Source organism: Phyllopteryx taeniolatus, chromosome 11 (assembly GCF_024500385.1).
Source record: "Phyllopteryx taeniolatus isolate TA_2022b chromosome 11, UOR_Ptae_1.2, whole genome shotgun sequence".
NCBI classification, from domain to species: Eukaryota; Metazoa; Chordata; class Actinopteri; order Syngnathiformes; family Syngnathidae; genus Phyllopteryx; species Phyllopteryx taeniolatus.
The window spans coordinates 2,663,439-2,687,101 of NC_084512.1; the positions used below are offsets into that span (position 1 = coordinate 2,663,439).

Genomic DNA, 23,663 nt, shown 5'->3' on the forward strand with positions numbered 1-23,663 from the left:
TACAAATCTGTGACATATTTTTCAATTGATTCTGTCTCTTTTAGCAGCCTGTTTCTGAAGACGTACCTCTCATAGGTTTTATTCTTCTTCGGTGTGCAGTATTGCTCAAACTTTGCTATGACAGCGTCATACTTATTCGTTTCATCTTCCGTGAAGACAAAAGTGTTGTGCACATCCATGGTAACTACCTCCTATCGTCATCTTCGAGACCGATAGCCAAGGTATAGCGCTCAAAACTTTGTTTGAACATTTTCCAGTTCTCATCAACATTACCAGACAGTTTGAATTCATCAGGCTGGCGAATGGTATTTACACCTTTTTGCCTTTTTATCCTGGTACTATGAATTGTTATGGACGTACCACACCGAAGTCACGTACTCAGAACATTTTTATTGCTGGGGGTTTTCCCAACAACACATCTGGCCTTCAACTCCATGTCCTGCATATTACTAACACCTAGAGGTAATAACATACTGTAACACACATGTCAATGCAATACAATCAATACAGGCGCTGTCATTTTCACAGAAATAAAATCCATCCATCCATCCATTTTCTGAGCCGCTTCTCCTCACTAGGGTCGCGGGCATGCTGGAGCCTATCCCAGCTGTCATCGGGCAGGAGGCGGGGTACACCCTGAACTGGTTGCCAGCCAATCGCAGGGCACATCGAAACAAACAACCATTCGCACTCACAGTCATGCCTACGGGCAATTTAGAGTCTCCAATTAATGCATGTTTTTGGGATGTGGGAGGAAACCGGAGTGCCCGGAGAAAACCCACGCAGGCACGGGGAGAACATGCAAACTCCACACAGGCGGGGACGGGGATTGAACCCCGCACCTCAGAACTGTGAGGCTGACGCTCTAACCAGTCGGCCACCGTGCCGCCCAGAAATAAAATGTTACACAAATAAAACATTGTGTCAATGCGACCTCCAGTCGACAAAATTAGCAACAACAGTTGATTTTATTGACAAAATGTAGTTCATACGTTCTCTTAGTTTTACACCTTGCAAAAGTCATCCAACCCAGTCTTATTTGATCCCTTGGGGGGCTGCTTATGGCCCATAGATCATAGGTTTGACATCACTGCCTTAATATGTCCCATCAACAGAGACAGGTCTCACTCCAAAACCGTTATTAAAAGTAATGCTTTGGAATTACCCAAATCCTCTTGACTGTGTTTACTACGTAATGTTCACTTCAAAATCGAACTGGCTAACTGGAAATAAAGTGATTGATGAACTCGTGTCCCTGGAAAGATCGTTCAGGAATATTTTTAGGTACTTATCCAGCTACTGCTACCAAAAATTGGACATCTAAGATACTGAATTAACACGAAATTGAGGTTTTAAAAAATGGCTTAGCGAGAAAATAGAGGAGAAATTTTTTTTAGCCCAATTCAGTAATTTACCCGGCCATTTACTGAGGTTATAGTGTAGATCTGACGCCTTTACTTTTTATTTCCTATGCGAAACACAATAGAAAATTCAACAGAGTTTTTAGCAATTACAATAACAAAATAAATGGGTACTAGAAATGAGTCTCAGTTGTATTTTTGATCAATGAACAATCCTTCATGTCACAGATCCCAACAGTTTGATGACGACTTCTGTCTGTCTGTGTATTGTTAACAGTTAAGTGCTGTGCGTGCGTGTCTAATAGGAGCCTTCGCGAAGCATGCTGTATGACGTCATCGGCAAGTAGAAAGATTCAGCGCACCCGCTCGCTGCACGCTCCTGCAAGGCTGCCACTGACCTCTGTGCATCCCAGGTAAGATGAGACCGTGCATGTCCACACTTTGCCCCGCTAGAATGCTTTTATGGATTTGAACGCTTGTCTGTCTTCACAGGACCACCTGTCACCCATTCATCCTGCTCTTTTTACAGAATTAACACCATGGGCAGACTGGACGCCTTCCGCCAGTTTAATTTACTCAACTGGCTCAGAGAGGAAAGGCAGTCGAGGAAACTTATTCTCTTCATTGTTTTTGTGGCTCTGTTGTTGGATAACATGCTGCTGACCGTGGTCGGTAGGTGCAAACGTTTCTCACACGCCTCACTTGAAAAACAAAAAAAACATTATTCTATATTATTGTTTATGATTTGGTGCAACAAGTGGCTCAGCTCGCCCATGCGAATGGCACTGAGCATTGTTTTAAATTAAGAGGTTCATTACCAGCCATAATTACATAATTAAGTCAACTGCAAGGTGCAAAGGTCACCAAAAGGGACATTTTACATATCTAAAAATATTTTGTAAATAGCTATTTTTTTAAAAGAAATATGTGATCATGTTCTCCATTATCTTATACAAACAAAAATGGGCTAATCTTTGACATGAATTAATATTATGACCACTAAGGAAATTTGTCATACTTGTGTGTGTATGGGTGCGTGCGTGCATGCATACATTTTGCTTGCTGTGCCTGAAACACTTAATTTGTTACGTGATCCCTATGTGAATGTGTCTTTTGATGGCTATTTTGTAATTTTGTGGGAAACATAATCGAAAGTTTCGAGACAATTGCCATAATTACATAAGATAATCATCTAATCTAGAGGCTATTGCCAGTAAAATAAAATGCTGTCTACATAGTGCCAATTTACAACAAATGTGATCTTCAGGCACGTTCCTTATTTAGGAGGTCAGGAGGTCCTCACGCATCAAAGAAAATATAACTCATTCATTATTTCTCGATTTTCTCATTTAATTTTGTGGCATTTACTATTTTTGTTAATAGATAAATAACCACTTTTTGAAAAATATGGGTAATATGTTTTATGATCATCTATTCAATACTATAGACAGCTTATGTCTCAAAGGTCCCCTTTCATCAGAATCAATTTTTTCCTGTTTTATGCATAACATACACTGTTATTCTACAGAATTCTACAGTTATTTACCACATACAGTAAAATACAGTACTTTAAAGTGATTTTACAGTAATTAACTAGTTTACACTGCATTTTGGTTGACGTCACACAGAAAGTTAATGTATTTTGTAGCACAAGCTCCGTGGCTCCCAACATACAATCAGGATTCACATAACATGAATATGTGTGTTTATGTTACCTGTAGTTCATTGATTGTGTGCCTTATTTAACAACAACACTGTTGCGAGTAAGTTACTGTAAAAACCCTACGAAATGTCTATCAGTGTACATGGAAATGTGTCTGTGACATGGTTTAAGGTTGACATATATGCATTTTGTTGTTTGAATGCAAAAGCCTTTGACATTACTAAATTTAATTATTTACTACTTTAGTACAATTAGTAATTTACAAATTGCTATAATAAAAAGGTAAATCAATTGGTCTCGGGTTCAAATCTGGGCTCAAGCCCTTCCTTGTGGAGTTTGCATGTTCTCCCTGTGCTTGCGGATGTTTTCTCACGGTGCTGCGGCTTCCATCCACATCTCAAAAAACATGACACTCTTGATTGTTCATCGGTGTGAATATGTGAATGCCTGTTTGTCTGTACAGTATGTGCCCTGCGATTGGCGAGTGCCCAGTTCAGGGTGTACCCATCTTTTCTCCTAAAGTCAGCTTTTCAACTCCTGGTCAAATGCGTGTGAAATGTTTCTATGGTAGCAAAATAATTGCATTTTCTTCTTATCTTAATGAATGGATTTTACAATATTTGCAATGTTTGGTTATAGCATTTTTTTTCTCAAACACAAAGGGCTCTATTTTTTTGACCGGCCTAAATCTCACGCAGCGGGCGGCGTAAATCTGCACGGAGGTGGGTTAGACCAAGTTTTGGTAATTTCGAATACAAATGCAAGCTAGCGCATTAAAAGAGCTGTAGGTGTGAGCACAGCCGATTTCAATGATGTCAATCAAAGCGGTCCCTCTCATTCCCTTTAAATGTGGTGCAATTACAGTCTCTCATGGAGAAATCTGTGTGCGGAAGAGGACAATGCATAATCACAGCGATCCAAGCATTGTCACTGCTTTACGCTGGTGTGGAAACAGACAATGTTAGCGGGTACCCCCATTAAATACAGTACTGGCTGGTTATAACCGCTGGAGACATAATTAAGTCTGCGAAACTCATGTACCCCTGATCGTTTGTGTGCCCCCCTCCCCCATAGCAGTGGGATGTTTTAAAAAATCTAATAATGATAATCCATCCATCCATTTTCTGAGCCGCTTATCCTCACTAGGGTCATGGGAGTGCTGGAGCCTATCCCAGCTATCTTTGGGCAGGAGGCGGGGTACACCCTGAACTGGTTGCCAGCCAATCGCAGGACACATAAACAAACAACCATTCGCACTCACATTCACACCTACGGGCAATTTAGAGTCTTCAATCAACCTACCACGCATGTGTTTGGGATGTGGGAGGAAACCGGAGTGCCTGGAGAAAACCCACGGAGGAACGGGGAGAACATGCAAACTCCACACAGGCGGGGCCGGGGATTGAACCATGGTACTCAGAACTGTGAGGGAGACGCTCTAACCAGTCGTCCACTGTGCCACCTAATAATGATAATGATGTTAATAATAAGAAAGCGAAGCAAAGCAAAGCGCATTCATACACAAGGTAACTCAATGTGCTTTACATGATTGATTGATGATGAAGAAGAAGAATACATTCAATGAATTGATTTCTAATGATTCAGAAGGTTTGATGCCCGCTTTTCCCATATTTTTGAATGGAATACGTCTGACATCCACCACACATGCCCATGGAACTCGCATATCATGTTTCCCTGCACCGATCAAATTCACCAAAATCGCGTTCGACCAGCTGCACCAGAACTTAGACGTGGTCTCAGCAGGTGTAAGTTTAGGATGACTTTCTGCCATCGAATTGTCACTGCGCCAGGCACATGCCAAAGGACGCACACTCGTTGCGCCGTTAAGCCCAGTTTGTCGCAGACCGGTCTGCCAAATTGGTAAACATGAGCCTTTTGCTTGAACGAAAATCCGGTTATGCCCATTTTCAGATGCGCTGTCTACGATAATAGACTCCCAAACGTCAAATGAATGTGTTGTTGTTTTTGTTGTTGTGTGTTTGTAGCTTTAATGGTCAGCGTCAGCAATGTGGCTTTTGATTTAATCACAATTCTAACAAGAAACCACTTTCTCTCAGAAGAAGACATTTATATAGAAGGCTTTATATCACTCTGAGACATCTTGCTCCAAATGTACACATACAGTATATATTTTTATTTTCTAATATTGACTGCTGCTGCCTGTGTCTTGTCTGTTTTTGTCTCGTGTAGTGCTACATCACCTCCCCTTTCCTCTTACTCTAAATAAAGTTCATTTTCCTGGCACTGCCGTGGCCTCGGGGGGCTCAGGGTGCTGAACTGAACATCCCTGGTTTGAGTCTGGCTGCCGTTCCTTGTTGCTTGTCATATCTCATTTATATCTCGCCTCTGGTTCCCTGTCAATAAAAGCATGAGGGAACACGTCAAAGATGTGTTGTGAAACTCCAGTGTTTCTTGAATGTGGTGGAAATGTCAATTATGTAATGAAATTACTTTTACTTTCCAGAAGCAACAGCCAAGCCCAGATTTTAAATGTAACGTTAGCTGTAACATAGCTGCCCCATGCTTCTGTTTCAGTCATTAGCATTCATGTAGCTTTTTGTCTTTGAATCAAGTTCAAGTGCTAATTTTGTGATGCAAATTTGTGGTGCAGGTTGCAGATTTGTTTTATTCAATGAACTGTGTGAAGACAGTATAGTTTGCTCATTGTCACTTGTTCGTATACACACAGTACATACAAACTGTCAAGTTCCGAACCTATGTATTTGTTTCCCCTTGTTATTTGCCTCAACATTAAGCATGATGGCCTTATTGGCTCAATAAGAATTTTGGCAAAGCTCTTCATTGTAAAACTTGAGCTTGTTATTAGTTAGAGAGTTCTCCACAATTGGGTGTGTTTAGTTTACTAATTGCAAAGAGCTTAATGCATACATTTTGGTTGGAATAGAGGCTGGAATAATTTAATAATGCCATTAAGGATAAAATTATAAAGAGCAGTGGTTCTCAAAGTGAAATACAAATCAATTTTACAACATATAAAACATGAAATACTGTACATTCAAACATATTACAATAAAGACGTCGCTGGTTTGAATGTTGGCCTGGACTGTGTGGATTCTGTGTTTTGAAGGTAATACGTAATTTCTTTACTTTTTAAGCACAGTTCAGATGTATTTAACATTTACAAATAGCACAATAGGTTTAAGAACTTTATTCTCAAACATTTAAGTCCAATTTCTATTAAACCTTAAATGTGCAATAATTGTTAATTTAATCATGAAGTAGCATTGTCTTCTTTTCCCATATTTAAGTGCAGTGTTATTGTTCAAACTGTGCATAGCGTTAAGAGTGTGCTTACATTAACAACTACAGGAATAACTCTTCTGCATAATTTTTGATGAACACTTGGTCCTACTGCGTTACTGTATTTTAATGTCGTCATTATGGTGGTACTTGGAGAGCTAAGTATTTTTTTGAGGTGGTACTTGTTAAAAGTTTGAGAACCACTGATACAGAGTAAATATCATATGCATTATTCCCGTGTGAGGGTTGGAGGCATGGTCCCAACAAACAAACCAACTCAGCACCCTTTGTCTCCATACATACACAGTATAGCAACGTCATCCAGAATAGCATCCTGCCTAATTCATCAGTCAGTGGTCACGTCAGATTTAATCTCATCAGTCATCTGATGCCTCTTTATGCCCAACAGTGCCCATCATCCCCAGCTACCTGTACAACCTGGATGAATCAACAGATCAGGCATTGAACAACACGTTATCACAGCAACAGACTCCTCCGGGAGCCTTCGATAGGATCGTGTCCTTATACGACAACACAGTGAGGTTGTCAGGCTCCAACAGCACAGCCAGGTCGACTGACGTGGTCGTGCCAACGTCCACCCCTGCCGCAGCTGCTGCCCAGCTGCCACAGAACTCCTCCGACTGCCCGCACTCGACCAGTAAACTGATCAACGAGAATGTCAAAGTGGGGATGTTGTTTGCCTCAAAGGCCACCGTGCAGCTGCTGACCAACCCCTTCATAGGGCCACTCACCAACAGGTGAGGTTTTTGCTCATCCATGCATTAATTGTGTTCATTTTAGGGCTGCAACTATTATTATAATAATAGACTAAACTGTTGATTAATCAATGAATCTGATTATTTTTTTATTTCTATTTTTTGTTATTAAAAAACAGGACATTATTTCAAATTGACAGAAGTATAAATTGATTATGGTTCAGTTACAGCTACAAATATCCCCCTACTCAGTCAACAGCGCAGAATTCCTGATTGTATGCATTTACATACTGTATGTGTGGGCAAAGCATTTCCTTTTTTTCCACACATGGATAATTACACAATGGGTGGGATAGCTCAAATTGCATGAATGTAGAGGTAATTAATCAAATCAATGATATACAAATTCAGATTGTCATAAATATGACCAATAAATGTTGGAACAATCATGTCAGCATATTTTGATACATCAATGGCTCTTACAACTCCATAATCTTTCACAGCAAAGTTGACATCACATTGTGGCTTTCTGAGTGCGCAAACATTATTGGTATGCACCTCCAAGGTAGTATTTAGTGTCTCAGGTGCACACTCAGAAAAGGCGTAATTGAGAAGACGAACAGCACTATTACTTGTGTATAGTCACCTTCCCTCTTGACAAAGGACAACACAAGACAAGTCAGACAAATTGACTCTGTACCATGAATATAAAAGTTTTGATTGTGGGGATTTGCTTTTTTATTAAGAAAATATAATGAATAATAATAGTAACAATAGCACTACCACGACTACCACTAATACAGGAAGTCCTCGAGTTACGACGGACTCGACCTACGACGTTTCGACTTTACGACGCCCGTGCCTCGTCCGCCATTTTGTCCCCAGCACCATAGTGTTTCTGCTTAGCTAGTGCATAGTGCTTGTCTGTGTTTGTGCGCCGGGATTATCTTTGCCTTTTTCAAACCTCCTTTTTTCACACTCTCAGCAGTAATGGTAAGTACAGCATCTTATTTTTTTATTTTAATGTATTTTAGTTTCTTTATAGGTTGTCCTCCTCGGGGTTAAACTCCCTTCTCTCGTTGCACAGCTGAGCTGTGTGGCGCCAACAATAAAGGCACGAAGCACCGATTTGCTGCTTTAATGGCTTTATTTGCTCCTCTGCACATTCAACGTCAACTAGTCCTCCGCTAATCGCTACTCTTAACCGGTCGCCGTCACTACACTTGCCACTGTACACACTGACACATGCGCACACTCCTTCCTCCTACACAATCCCGTCTCACTCACACATCGACGCACACACCCACACACACTGAGCTTGCTGTCACAATCACGTGGGACAATAGAATAGACTAGAATAGAATAGAATAGAATAGAATAGAATAGAATAGAATAGAATCACCTATTATTGTCCTGAACATGCATTCATGCACACGAAATTTGTTCTCTGCATTTAACCCATCACAGTGAACACATACACATGTTAGTGGAACACACTGGAGCAGGGGGCAGCTGAAGCGCCCAGAGAGCATTTCGGGGTATCAGTGTCTTGCTCAAGGACACCACAGCCGTGAGACCGGGGGATGTTGGCAGATGGTCCAGTCGGGGTCTGGAACCTAGGTCCCCCACGGTGGCAGGCGATGTTTGGGCAGGTTAACCATTGGGCCACGGCTGCCCGTAACAGAAGTATTTTGACGTAAATTTCGACTTTAACGGTAAAATCCGACTTACAGTGAAATTCGGGTTACGTCGCCAGCGTAGGAACGGAACTTGTTCGTAAATCGAGGACTTCCTGTAATAATAATAATAATACTCATCCATCCTTCCATCCATTTTCTACACCGCTTATCCTCACTGGTATGCTGGAGTTTACCCAGCTATCTTCGGGCAAGAGGCGGGGTACACCCTGAACTGGTCGCCAGCCAATCGCAGGGCACATCGAAACAAACAATCATTTGCACTCACATTCACCCCTACAGGCAATTTAGACTCTTCAATCAAACTACCACGCATGTTCAAATCCCGGCCCCGCCTGTGTGGCGTTTGCATGTTCTCCCCGTGCCTGCGTGGCTTTTCTCCGGGCACTCTGGCTTCCTCCCACATCCCCAAAACATGCATGGTAGGTTGATTGAAGAGTCTAAATTGTCCGTAGGTGTGAATGTGAGTGCGAATAGTTGTTTGTATGTATGTGCCCTGTGATTGGCTGGCGACCAGTTCAGGGTGTACCCCGCCTCTCACCCAGAGTCAGCTGGGATAGGCTCGAGCACCCCTGCGACATTAGGAAAATAGATGGATGGATGGATAATATTATTATTATTATGTACATCCCTGATGGAACAAGCTGAAAGTCATGACATGTTGAAATAATTGATTTTGTTGTAGTTTTAGTCGTAGTAGTAGTAGTCATATGAAAACAATGCATGCAGTTTTAAATGATTGGCTCTTATGCCCCTAGGATTGGATACCAGCTCCCCATATTCATTGGCTTCTGTATCATGTTCATCTCTACAATTAGTAAGTTCCAATACATACATTATATGTTTATTATTGAAAGAAAATAAAGTGCCTGCTTCATGCCCGATGTGTCCTCGCCCGTATTTATTTTATTCTTATTGTTGTGAAGTGTTCGCCTTCTCATCGAGCTACGCTCTGCTGTTTCTGGCCAGATCACTTCAAGGTGTGGGCTCCTCCTGCTCATCTGTTGCCGGTAAGAACTAATTTTCTTTGTATGGTTCTCATAAGTCATCTATTAAGCTATACACAATATTTTGCATGAAATGCCCTACTGTATATTCAGCAATTAACCATATTTTGTAGCCTAATCTTTAGTCTAAATGGAAGCCACATCTATTAGAGAAGTAGAATCATGTGATTTCTTCCAGCCAATAAACAAAGAACGGTACTGTTAATGAAGCAAAAGTCGAAAATGAAAAAAAATGATAGATGACTTAATAGCACTCTATTAAGTCATTTATCATTTTTGGCCCATTTGCTGTTTCCCACTCTTCACGATCACCGTGCTATTATACTGTCTGGCGATAATTCCAGGTCCGGCTCACCACATAATTTTATGTAGCCCGCTAAAACAAATCATCAAATCTATTTCACGTTTCTTTCTCTAATCTGTACCACAATTGCAAATTGTCTTCACTTTATCTCACAATAATGTTGAAATATTTCAAGCAATTATTATTTTTTTTGGTTACCAAACTCCTGTTTAAAATTAATTTAACAATAGTTGAACAAACTATTTTCCCTGAGTTTGAATAGGAGTAATGCATCCCTGTTGCATTGGTCACAGTCAGTACAGTATTACTTCATAGCAAAAGTGTTACCAAGCTCATTATCTGGAGCGGCACACACACAACATCCCGTGTTCTGCCATTCATACAGACTTGACCTGTAAAATATGATCAGTAAATGTCAATACAATGTATGTGTCTGTATTTTCAGGCATGGGAATGCTTGCAAGTGTATACACAGATGATGAGGAGAGAGGACATGCTATAGGGATTGCCCTTGGGGGTCTGGCAATGGGAGTTTTAGGTAGGCAACTATTTGTACAGTATTACACCCTACAGACAAAAGTATCAGGACACTTTGCCTTTACACCAACATAAATGAAATAAAATATGAAGTTGAGCTGCTATTTTCTGCTCCAGCTCTTTTTTTCTTTGTGAATTCAACCAAAATGTTTTGGTGTGCTGTGATTGCCTGGCAACCAGTCCCTGCGTCTCAGAGTCAGTTGATATAGGCTCCAGCAAACCCACATGACCCTCATGAGGATCAGTGGGATAAAGAAAAAAATGGATGGATGGATGTTTTGGTATGCTAAGTCTAAGAAATATATATATATATATATATATATATATATATATATATATATACAAACACACACACACACACACACACACACACACTGCCACACTGCAATTTTAATAGGTAACCTGGCAAAAAAAAAGTGGTAATAATGCTCTTAAAAAGTCACAACATTTTAAGTGGGTATAATTGTCATCTATTTCACTGACAATCCAGTTTATTCTCCACAGTTGGACCCCCATTTGGTAGTGTGATGTATGAGTTCATTGGAAAAACTGCTCCATTCCTTGTTCTGGCTTTTCTGGCTCTGTTTGATGGAGGTAAACAACAATGACATTATATTTTAGACCAATAATTACTATAAAAAAAAATAATATTACTACAAAAGCTTATTATAATAGTGAATCTTCATTTTGATATTATTTTGTTAATTGTTTCCTTAACAGCTTTACAGCTTTTTATACTCCAGCCCACCAAAGTAGAACCAGAGGTAAGTAGTTTCATCTCACTGCAAAATAATTTCAATAAAGAAAAGTGCAAACCCCAATTCCAATGAAGTTGGGACATTGTATAAAACATAAATAAAAACATAATTCAATGATTTGCAAATCTTTTTCAACTTTTATTCAATTGAACACACTACAAAAACAAGATACTTTATTTAATGTTCCAACTTATAACTTTATTGTTTCTTTGTTTGTTTTTTTGCAAATATTCGTTTTGAATTTGATGTTTGCAACACGATCCCAAAAAGCTGGGACAGGAGCATGTTTACCACTGTGTTATATCGCCTTACCTTTTAACAACACTCAATAAGCATTTGGGAAATGAGAACACTAATTGTTAACTTTGTAGCTGGAATTCTTTCCCATTGTTTCATGACATTCAGTTGCCCAACAGTCCAGGGTTTCTCGTGTTTTGCACTTCAAAATTTTCTTTTTTTTCTTTTTTTTTTTTTTTGTCCTGTTCGGCTATAAGGTCAAGCAGAATGGTGAATCTGGATGCCGGAACAGTTTTTAAGCTGGCACTGTGGTTCTTTGTATTCTGATGGCTTTTATTGAAAATTCAGTCGGACAGAACAAAGTTTAAAGAGGAGTGACAGAAAAAAAACAAAAGGGACAGACATTGAAAAAATAACTAAATAATATAAGAAGAGAATACAACAAAAGACAGGACATTAGCTGTAAGAAAGATGAGGAAAGTAAATCATTATACAGTATGCCTAATACAATGACACATTAGATTCGAGTGTTGTATGGGACAGGAGTGCTACACCCTGTGAAGGAAGGACAGGACAATATAGGACAGGATTGGACAGGACAAAGACAGGAGGGGAAGCAGCCAGGACAGAGGTAGTGGACCCAGCTGTACAACTGAAGCTTGGTGGGAGAAAGCTATGTAAATTCTAAACGTCTATAGAGTGCAAGTGAGTGGATACCCAGGAAGTTTGTATAGTTATGAGTTATTTATTGCAATGAGTGAGTGGCCCCACACCAGGCGAAAAAGTCCCAGAGGTGAGTATCTGCAGACACATGCAAGTGAATTGACACCGTCTCACATGCACAATAACCGTCAGAAGTGACCTGTACTTGCTGCGCCTGCACCGCGGGGGCTGAGGAGCCCGCCCCACCCACCTGAGAGCGGCCTGGTGATGGGACCGCACCCACACCGAGGGAGCTAGGGTGGTCCACCGGCCTCACCGAGGCGCCCACAAACCACCCACCCAGAGGAGGCTGCAGCAGCCCAAAGCCACCCCCCAGCCACCCAGCCAACCACCCCAACCCCCCCTCCCCCCAAGGGGCAAGACAGTGTCCCGTGTTTGGTGGAAAGCAGGGCACATAGGGATGCGAAACAGGGGAAGGATAAGGGGCAAACCCCGGAGACCAGCCACGGGGCATGAGAGGGGAGCCCCCACCCCAAGCAGCCATCCAGCCATAGGGGCCTGGCCCCAGCAACACCGCTATGAACCTAGTGGAAACCCACCTCCCCCCTGTTAATATGACTGTCAGGTTCCCGACTGACAGGATGGGGGCGAGGATGGGGGCGAGGGTAGGGTAAATCCCACCGCCCAGCAGAGATCAGTTGTCCATTGAAAAAGGGATGAGTGTGTGTAATGCATTAAAAGACCTGAGGAGCTGGCAGGGCAGAGGAGCAAAGCATCCAGCACTGATGTACTTAAGAGGCATGGCGGGACAACCACAGGGAGAGAGGACTGTCACACCCAGTTCCGCGGTGCCGCCCCCCCAGAGTCCCAGCCAGTACCCACTACCCACCCCAGACTGCGGGAGGCGAACCCGCCCCCAGACCAGGTATTGACAAAACCCCACAGGGCTCCCCCACAAGAAGACGGCGAGGCGACCGCAGCCAGACGCAGAGGAGCAAGCAGGCCTGAGGAGCGACAGGGGACCCTACCACCCCCACCAGCATCTGTAATGAAATGAATCTCCAAAGCCAAATTTCGCGAAGCACTGCAAATAGGAAAGACCAGTTAGGTTTATCGAAAGCTCTCTCTGCATCCAGTGACATGATGATTGCTTTTAGGTTTTTACGCTGTGACAAATGTATTAAATTTAATAGACGTCTGACATTATTGTGGAACTTCAACCTTTAATGAAACCTGTCTGGTCAGAGTGGATTATTGACGGGAGTATCTTTTCAAGTATTGCGCTAAACATTTTCAATGGGAGACTGGTCTGGACTGCTGGTAGGCCAGTCTTGTACTTCACTCTTTTGCTACGAAGCCACGTTATTTTAACAAGTGCAGACTGTGGCTTGGCTTGTCATTGTCTTGCTGAAATAAGCAGGATGGCAGCATATGTATGTACCTTTCAGCATTAATGGTGCCTTCACAGATGTGCAAGGACATGGGTAGTAACAATAACATTAACACTCAACTTTTCATTGATAACAATCCATATGGTCCTTTTCCTCTTTGGCCAAGACGACACAACGTCCACAGTTTCCAAAAACAATTTGAAATGTGGACTCGTCAAACCAGAGCACACTTTTCCACTTTGTGTCAGTCTGTTTCAGATGAGCTCGGGCCCAGAGAAGCCGGCGACGTTTCTGGGTGTTGTTGATATATAAAATCAAATAAAATCAAATTTTACTTATATAGCACTTTTCATACATAAGGAATGCAAAACAAAGTGCTTCACAGTGATAAAAAATGTTTCATTTAAAATAGCACGAAGACTCCAAAAAAAAAACACCCCTCCTAACTCCACATATATATGCAAACACACCCATATAAAAACAGATACCCACAAACACAGCATCTATTTGACTAATAGTATAGGGACATGGCAAAGCAAGGAAAGACAACCTGTGGGAGCCATCCACCCCGGGAGGTGCCACAGCCTTCAGCCACAGAGGATGATGCAATCACAGAGACCACAATGACCAAGGTAGACCTGGAGGCACTCCCCACAGTGTGCGGCTACCCCTAGCCCCTTGATCTCAGGAAACTGCAAGATGACATCCCCGTAGGCAGACCCAATTCACCCCCAAGTGTGGAGGCTCCCATGAGGAGACACTGGAGTACAACTTAAAAGACTAAAAGACAGTAGGACAGGATAAAAACTGAATGACAATAAAAGATACAATGAAATATGGTAAAAATGAATAAATAGAAGAATGACTAAAGTAGGGCTTCCGCTTTGCATGGTAGAGTTTTAACTTGCATTTGTAGGTGTAGTGACAAACTGTGTTATCTGATAATGGTTTTATGAAGTGTTCCTGAGCCGACGTGGCAATATCCTTTACACAATGATGCTGGTTTTTAACACAGTGCTGCCTGAGGGATGGGAGGTCAACGGCATTCAATGTTGGTTTTCCACTTATGTGCAGAGATTTCTCCAGATTCTCTCAATGTTTTGATGATATTAGGGACCATAGAGGATGAAGTCCCTAAATTTCTTGCAATTGGACATTGAGAAACGTTGTTCTTAAACTCTTGGACTATTTGCTCACACAGTTGTTCACATAGTGGTGAACCTCGCCCCATCCTTGCTTGTGAAGAACTGAGCCTTCGGGGATGCTCCTTTTATAGCCAATCAGAACACTAGCCTTTTTCCAATTAACCTGTTCACCTGTGGAATGTTCCAAACAGGTGTTTTTTGAGCGTCCCTCAACTTTTGTTGCTCCTGTCCCAGCTTTTTTGGAACGTGTTGTAGGCATCAAATTCAAAATGACAGAATATTTCCAAAAAACAATAATGTTCATCAGTTTGAGCAATAAATACCGTGTCCTTGTAGTGTATTCATACTGTAGGTTGAAAAGGATTTGCAAATTATTGTATTCTGTTTGATTTACATTTTGCACAATGTCCCAACTGCGGCATGGTGAACGACTGGTTAGAGCGTCTGCCTCTTAGTTCTGAGGACCGGGGTTCAATCCCTGTGTGGAGTTTGCATGTTCTCCCTTTGCCTGCGTGAGTTTTCTCCAGGCACTCCGGTTTCCTCTCACATCCCCAAAGCATGCATGGTAGGTTAATTGAAGTCTCTAAATTGCCCCTAGGTGTGAATGTGAGTGTGAATGGTTGTTCGTTTATGCGTGCCCTGCGATTGGCTGGCAACCAGTTCAGGGTGTACCCTGCCTCCTGCCCGAAGATAGCTGGGATAGGCTCCAGCACGCCCCCTTGTGAGGATAAGCGGCTTGGAAAATGGATGGATGGATGGATGGACAATGTCCCAACTTTATTACAATTGGGGTTTGTATCTCAATATCATACAAATGTATATATTTATTTATAGAGCACATCTATGAGGGACAATCAAAGAGTAATGAGCCCAATTTAATTTATTAATTTATGTATTATTAACCTACTAATAATTGATTTTGGGGGTATTTTCAAGAGAGCTATGACTGAATTTCTTGCTTTTGAAGGAAAACCACGACTAAACATTTCTAAAAGGTTGCAAATTGTGTATGAGGTTAGGCTATGTCATCAATGATAACACATTTCATCAATGGCGACTGTTCAATCTTCTCTGATCAGATGGTCTGCCACTCCTTTGCTTGCCACAGAGGTTACTCTAACAAGTTCTTGTTCTTTGCCTTTGATCCTGGACACCCACTTTTCGACTGTGCTGTAGCCTATTGCAGCATCCCCATACACATTTTGCAACGTTTTGAAAAACGTTTAGTGGCGGTTCCCCTTCCAAAGCAAGAAATTCAATCATAGCTCTCTGCTTCTGATCGGCACCCAACAATGACATAATTTTCAAAATGGCTGACAGGAAGAGGCTTAAACTAAATAAACGTCGAAACAAGTATTTAAGCTACAAACCGTGAAAATTTGAGTGAAAAATATGAATTGGGCTCATTACTTTTTGACTGCCCCTCGTGCATTAAAGTATTCCAACAAATGGGGAAAAACATGTGTTTCATTTAAATAATACACAGTTTTTTTCTTTTGTTTTAACTTATTTCACTTTGCCTTTAATAGACTCAGAAGGGGACACCACTGTTAACCCTCATGAGGGATCCATACATTGTTATTGCAGCTGGTAAGAACATAAAACCAGGACAGTAGACACAAACAAATTGAATGTAATGTCACTAATGATGTGTGAATTAACGTTTTTGGAGTACTGCTAAAGCTTTGCATTCGGTACATCAGAATTGTTTGCTGTCATTTTCATCAAATAAAAATAAATTATTCAAAAAGAAAAACTTCGATCCATTTATCCTTCATCTTTCTTCACAGGTGCTATTTGTTTTGGGAATATGGCCATTGCCATGCTCGAGCCAACACTGCCAATCTGGATGATGGAGACCATGTGTGCCAGGAAATGGCAGCTAGGTATTTACCAGTACGGAAAATGGATGGATGTTTAGCACTTAAACATACCATAAGTACACATAAACATGAATGTCAACTTTGAACGTTTGGGTCAGGTGCCATTCACAATCATAACATGATGACATGCCAAAAGTACTATCAGCTATCTAAAAAACATTCAAAATACATAATGGTCTGGACTAGAGGCTGACAGAAGAGTGTATTTGGACTGCCGCTCCCTTCCACTCCAACAGAGATTGATCCCATTCCCTCCCAATACTGAGCCCAAATGTTCCCACTCCCATTAACCCCCCATTTTTACTCCCAGTCCATCCTCCTCTGTTTTTTTTCCTTGAAAAGTCACCGGGAGTTGTCATGGTTTCCACTCCCGTCCACTCCCGGTGACTTTCGTTTCCCCTCCCGCCGCTCCCTGTGACTTTCACTCCCGCTCCTGCCCAAACCCATTATTAATAGTGAAATTCCTGACAAAATGTCAGCCTCGAATCTAGACAGCATGGCGAGGTCGTTGTTAGCATGCATGCTGTGAGGCATTGTTCTTGGTTCGAATCTTGGCTCAAGCTTTCCCGTGTGGGGTTTGCATGTTCTCCCCTCTTACGTGGGTTTCCTCCAGGTATTGTACATTAATTAAAGATACTCAATTGTCATCATAGTGAATGTGTTTTTGTCCTGATGTCCCCTGTGATTATCTGGCGACCAGTCCAGAGTTTACCCCACCTCTCGCCCAAATTCAGCTGGGATAGGCTCCAATTCACCCGTGACCCTATTGACGACAAGTGGTGTAGAAAATGAATGGCTGAATGGATTTTGGTGTATGTGCATTGAGCAGTAGCCTTGCCTGCTGTTAGGCTCACCTCCATTTAGCCTCCCCTCTGGTTAGCCTCTGGTTAGGCTCATCTCCGGTTAGTCTTGCCTCTAGTTAGCCTCGCCTCCGTTTAGCCTCCGGGTAGTCTCACTCCCTCTCACGCTGTGGCACGCTCATGCTCCACTCAGTTCTGAATTCATTCACCTTTGTATCAGGACAGTTGCCCTTCGGGTAGTAGATTCAAAGAAAGCATGACTGATCAGGCAAAACACATTTTATTTTTATTGAAATTCAAATTAAACGAGAATGCATTTCACAATAGCACAATCATAGCAATAAAGAAAATAATGACATGGTCCCAATTCAAAAGTATGCATACCCTTAGTTCTGAAACCACAATGACGGCTTGCAGTTTTTCATCATAGTTGTGGATGAGAACTTTTATTTTCTCAGGTGGTAAAGCTGTCCAGTCGTCTTGGCAGAAAACCTCCAGTTCTTTTAAATTATTGGGTTGTCTTACATGAACTGTATGTTTGCGATCTCACCCGAGTGGCTTAATGGTATTGAGGTCATGTTGTCATGTTGGCAAGTCCAAGTGTGTCGCATGCGCAGCTTCCGGGCTGATAAATGCTAATTGTCCCCCAATATTTTCTGATAACCTGCAGCAGTCATCTTGCCAACAATTTTGACGATATTCCGCGTAGGTGTGCATGTGAGTGCGGATGGTTGTTGGTTTTTATGTGCCCTGCGATTGGCTGGCAACCAGTTCAGGGTGTACCCCGCCTCCCGACCAGAGCCAGCTGGGATGGGCTCTAGCACGCCTGCGACCCTAGTGAGGATAAGCGGTATGAAAAATGGATGGATAGATCCCAAAAAGTCTTCAGGGCAGTTGTGGCTGAAATCTTTGTCGGTCAACCTAATTGTGGCTTGGTTTCAACAGAACCGCTAATTTACTTGACTACCCACTTCTTTATCATATTGTGAACACTACCAATTGGCATTTTCAAATCTTTAGATAACATTTTCATATCCTTTTGATCTACTTTAATCTAAAATGTGTGCATTGTTAACCTATAGCTTCTTTAAAACATATCAGTCAGGTTCTTTTGGCTAAGCCATGTACTAAGTTGGACACCTGAGTATTCTGGTACTAACTGGAAACCAATGTAAAAACTTAAGCACCTGATGAGCAATCAGCAAAATTATAAACCATACACCACATTTCTCCATCTAGTTTTATATTTGGTTTGGTATATTTATTGGTTTGCTCCTTTAGTCTGCTGTATATAAAGTCTTGGGCCGATAAAAATAAAACGATGAACAGGATATTAGGGTGTCGTGTGCTGGCAGGTGGAATGCACAGGCAATGGAAGATGTACAGCAGCCTGATGATGAAGCACTGATAGAATCTGCTAATCTTCCAAAGCCTTACCACACCTTCAGTCTTTTGTACCGCCTGTTTTTCTGTGTGTGTGTGTGTGTCTGTTGTCTAGGAGTCGCTTTCCTACCAGCATCCATCTCCTACCTTATTGGAACCTACATCTTTGGTACGCTGGCGCACAAGATGGGGAGGTAGGAGGGAAATAAGCCTTATCTATTCTCAGTCTCTCCTTCACTCCCTCGGGTGCGTGCGATATCTGTTTCCGCTTTTCAAAATTAGATTTCAGTGTTTTTAGTGTTTGTGAGCCTGGCCTCACTGAAGCCTTGATGCTACAGTGCGTCATAATGTCTCGCTGGATATGTCACCTGTTCCAGTGGCAGTTCAACTTGGTTATCAGTGTCTACTACACCTCTTTTTAGAAATTACTATGATGACTATGAAAACGATGCTTCTGAAAATATTCTTCCTCCAACTAACTTTAATTTTGTATCTCAGCTGTCAGCAACAAGTAATCCAACCCATTTAAAATAACAACAGTAATCATGTTATTTACCAGTCCAAAGGTCCTGATTACATGCTCTGTTTTTATCATGACTGATTTGATGATGCCCAAATCCAATTATAGACAATACAACATACAGGTACTGTATTCGTGTGGACCTCTACCATCACCCTCGAATACACTGACTGCAGTGAGTGTGTTACTGTGACAACACATAAAAATGATGGATTCAAGATAAGTTAATGTATCATGTTTAAAATAGTTTTCGCCTTTGTTACTAGTCAATTTTTAGTGATGAAGGATAAAGTATAAATCTTTTGAAAAAGCTTAAAGGTGTTTGAATATTTTGTTAATAACACGACCAAAAAAACTACATATAACTCAATAAATACGTAAATGGTTTTGTTGAGCAAAGAACAAACTGAAGTAAATCAGTGATTTGAAATCTTTTTGTTCTTGTCAACTTGTTGTCAAATTACCCATATGTTCATGCATTGAGCAGCCAGGACTGGGACATGCCTAATACTTTCCCAACACGTCACAGTCCATTTTATATCTTGATCTATGGTCATCTTCACACATTTTCTTTTTGTCATCTCTGGTACAGTTTTATGGTAGCTTTACTGTAAAAAAAAAAAAAGATACATGCGGAGTTTATCCTTTTCTAGGTTTACTTGGATTAAGTCTCGTGAGATTTGCTGAGAACTTTTGTGATCTTGTGACGTCTTTTGGATGATCGCTTACATAGTTTAAAAAAGGAAATGATTTTTGACTGACTTTACAGTACTTTTTTAATAAATAATGTTACATTCAATAATGATTTTGTTTTAGGTCATTGAATTTTTTTTTCTCATATGACAACAATTCCATCTCTTATGCTTCCCTTAGTTTCTACTCTATTCAAATTCAGCAGTTTTAACATTGTATACAGTTTTATGAGTAGAGGTGCCCTTTCAGGTAACATGACATTTTCATCTGGTTCAAAGGTCTTACCAGCCTTCTCCTCAGGCACTTGTTTGGTTAGGATCACTCTTATTCTTGTTCCCCGAATCCCTTTTTTTCAATAGGACATTTTTGGCTTGAGTCACATTTTCTTATCTGGAAGCGTTTGCAAAAAAAATAAAAATAAATAAAGGATTTTAAAAATGTCGTGTTTGAAAGAAAGAAAAACTAAATGTAATTGCTATGAGTGATTTAAGACTGAAGAGACAATGTTATAATTCCCTGATCAATTGTCTCTCCCCCAACAGATGGCTTTGTGCCCTGATTGGGATGGTGGTGGTTGGAGTCTGTGTAATAGGGGTAAGTACAGTGGACTTCCAGTATACAGTATGCTTGGGGCTCTATTTTCGTGAGCGATGTAAATCCGGCACGGTGGGCAGTGCATCCTTCCATCAGGGACATGTTAGACCGGTGTTGGTAATTTCATAGACCATTGTACCCCGCCGGATCTGCAGGTAGGCGGGCTGCACCAAAGTCTCCGGCCAACTTCATTCGCAGCCAATTAAAGTGGCTCCTCTCATTCCCTTCAAATGTGGCGCAATCACAGTCTCGCATGGAGACGTCTATGTGCTGTAGAGGACCATGTGTAATCGCAGCGATCTGTGCATGCGTGGAGCATATCAATGCTCTTGGCGGGTGTGGCAACAGACTATGTGAACGGGTACCCTTACTAAATACATTATGAGCTGCTGATAACCCGTGGCGACTTAAATATGTCCATGGACCTCATGTATCTATCCCCATCCCCGATGGTTCGTGTGCCCCCTCCCTCCATAGCTGTGTGATGATGATGATGATGATAATAATGATAATACTAATGCGTACAATGAATTGATTTCTATAATGATACAGAGGGTTTGATTCCCAATGTTCACATATTTCTGACCTTAACCACACATGTATGTGGAGGTCGCATATCTGTCTTCCTGCACCCAGATCAAATCGCTTTCGAGCAGCAGTCTACTTAACGCCAAAAGTTAGATGTGGTCTTACTAGGTGTACATTTAGACTGACTTTCTGCCACCAAATGTTCACGCTTCCAGGCACATCTCCAAATACACACCCTTGTCGCGTCGGTACGCCCAGCTTGGCACAAACTGGTATGCCAAATTGGCGCTTGCATGAAACTCAAGATGTGCCAGTTTTTGTGCTCCGCACCATTTGTACAATCTATGAAAATAGACCCTCTATTATCCATCCATCCATGTTCTGTACCGCTTATCCTCACTAGGGTCGCGGGCATGCTGGAGCCTATTCCAGCTATCTTCAGGCAAGAGGCGTGGTACACCCTGAACTGGTCGCCAGCCAATCGCAGGGCACATGTAAACAAACAACCATTCACAATCACATTCACACCTACGGGAAATTTAGAGTCTTCAATCAACCTTCCATGCATATTTTGGGATGTGGGAGGAAAGCGGACTGCCCGGAGAAAACGCAGGCAGGCACAGGGAGAACATGCAAACTCCACACAGGCGGGGCCGGGATTCGAACCCTGGTCCTCAGAACTGTGAGGCAGATGTGCTAACCAGTCACTCACCGTGCCACCACTCTATTATCCATCCAACCATCCATCCATCCATCCATCCATTTTCTGAGCCGCTTCTCCTCACTAGGGTCGCGGGGGTGCTGGAGCCTATCCCAGCTATCATTGGGCCGGAGGCGGGGTACACCCTGAACTGGTTGCCAGCCAATCACAGGCACATACAAACAAACAACCATTTGCACTCACAGTCACACCTACGGGCAATTTAGAGTTGTCAATTAACCTACCATGCATGTTTTTGGAATGTGGGAGGAAACCGGAGTGCCCGGAGAAAACCCACGCAAGCACGGGGAGAACATGCAAACTCCACACAGGCGGGGCCAGGGATTGAACCCCGGTCCTCAGAACTGTGAAGCAGACCCTCTAACCAGTCCCCACTGTGCCGCCACTCTATTATTATTATTATTATTATTATTATTGATGTTGAGTGGGAACTGAACCCACGCTGCCTGCCCCAAAGCCAGGTGTACCTGTACCACTAACCATCAGTGACTCATGGATATATATATATATATATATATATATATATATATATATATATATATATATATATATATATTATTGTTTGGATTTTTATTTTGTGACTTGATATCTACTTATTGTAGGTTCCATTTGCAAGGGATATCTATGGTCTCATTCTCCCAAACTTCGGGGTTGGGTTTGCCATTGGTAAGTATGTAAAATATATAAAATAATAATACTGCCAGCTCCATATGCCACGCTGAATCTGTAACCTGTTAAAAATTTGTTACAGGTATGGTGGACTCTTCTATGATGCCTATAATGGGATACTTGGTTGACTTGCGGCATGTGTCAGTTTATGGAAGTGTGTACGCCATTGCTGATGTGGCTTTTTGCATGGGGTTTGCGCTCGGTAAGCAGGAAGACACAATACCTTGGAACTTGCAATTTTATGACACTGAACCACCCCAGAGGGCTTTGTTTCCATTTTGCAGCTAGCAACAGCTAGCTGTAAAGAAATACAGTGTTGAAGCTGAACTCATTCTTTATTTGCATACCAAAAGGTTTTTTTTCATCCCGAGTTGATGTTCACTTTTTTAAATGCTTGTATTGATCACCCCACTGCCACTTCTTCCCACCAACATTAATATAGCCACAGTATTTTATTTATGTGTTCATTTATTTTTGTTTTTTTCATGTTATTATACTATACTATATATACACACATACACACACAGACGCACACACACAGAGCGGCTGAAATATGTGTTTAACACGTCACCATTTCTCTCACTAAATATACTACCAAAGGTGCTATTGACCTGAAAATTTCACCAAATGTTGGGAACAACCCAAGTAATCCATACATACAAAGAAAGTAGAACAAATAAAATCAGAAGTTGTGTGTAATAATGTGAAATGACATAGGGATAAAGTATTGAACACATGCAGAAAGGGAGGTGCAAAAAGGCATGGAAAGCCAAGACAACACCTAAAATCTATCAATAATCAAACAGCAATCCAGCCACTTGTCAGTGCAAATGGATATCAGCTGGTTCAGTCCAAATTGATGGCCCACAAAAAGGTCTCATTGCCAAGGTGTGAGTCAAGACACATCTCATGATGGGTAAGAGCAGAGAGCTGTCTCAAGGCCATGGCAAAGTAAAACAAAACATAACGGTGGCATTGGTTCCAGAATCAGAATCAGAATCATCTTTATTTGCCAAGTATGTCCAAAACACACAAGGAATTTGTCTCCGGTAGTTGGACCCGCTCTAGTACAACAGACAGTCAATTTACAGAACACTTTGGAGACAAAGAC

The 23,663-nt window shown here is 41.6% G+C and overlaps 1 protein-coding gene across 2 annotated transcripts in view; it reads left to right on the forward strand.

Moving 5' to 3' along the window:
• Positions 1-1,660: 1,660 nt before the first annotated feature.
• The window catches only part of slc18a2 (solute carrier family 18 member 2), a 31,483-nt gene continuing 9,480 nt past the window's right edge, over positions 1,661-23,663 (forward strand). Inside the window, exons 1-14 of one of the 2 annotated variants that reach the window (XM_061790822.1) lie at positions 1,661-1,774; positions 1,891-2,033; positions 6,716-7,064; positions 9,478-9,536; positions 9,646-9,729; positions 10,476-10,568; positions 11,072-11,161; positions 11,288-11,331; positions 16,291-16,351; positions 16,552-16,647; positions 18,943-19,021; positions 20,583-20,634; positions 22,486-22,549; positions 22,635-22,754. In XM_061790822.1, the coding sequence (XP_061646806.1) occupies positions 1,689-1,774; positions 1,891-2,033; positions 6,716-7,064; positions 9,478-9,536; positions 9,646-9,729; positions 10,476-10,568; positions 11,072-11,161; positions 11,288-11,331; positions 16,291-16,351; positions 16,552-16,647; positions 18,943-19,021; positions 20,583-20,634; positions 22,486-22,549; positions 22,635-22,754 (1,420 nt within the window). In that variant the 5' untranslated portion in view covers positions 1,661-1,688. Of the gene's footprint in view, positions 1,775-1,853; positions 2,034-6,715; positions 7,065-9,477; positions 9,537-9,645; positions 9,730-10,475; positions 10,569-11,071; positions 11,162-11,287; positions 11,332-16,290; positions 16,352-16,551; positions 16,648-18,942; positions 19,022-20,582; positions 20,635-22,485; positions 22,550-22,634; positions 22,755-23,663 lie in introns of both variants that reach the window. The other variant, XM_061790823.1, reaches the window with a different exon arrangement.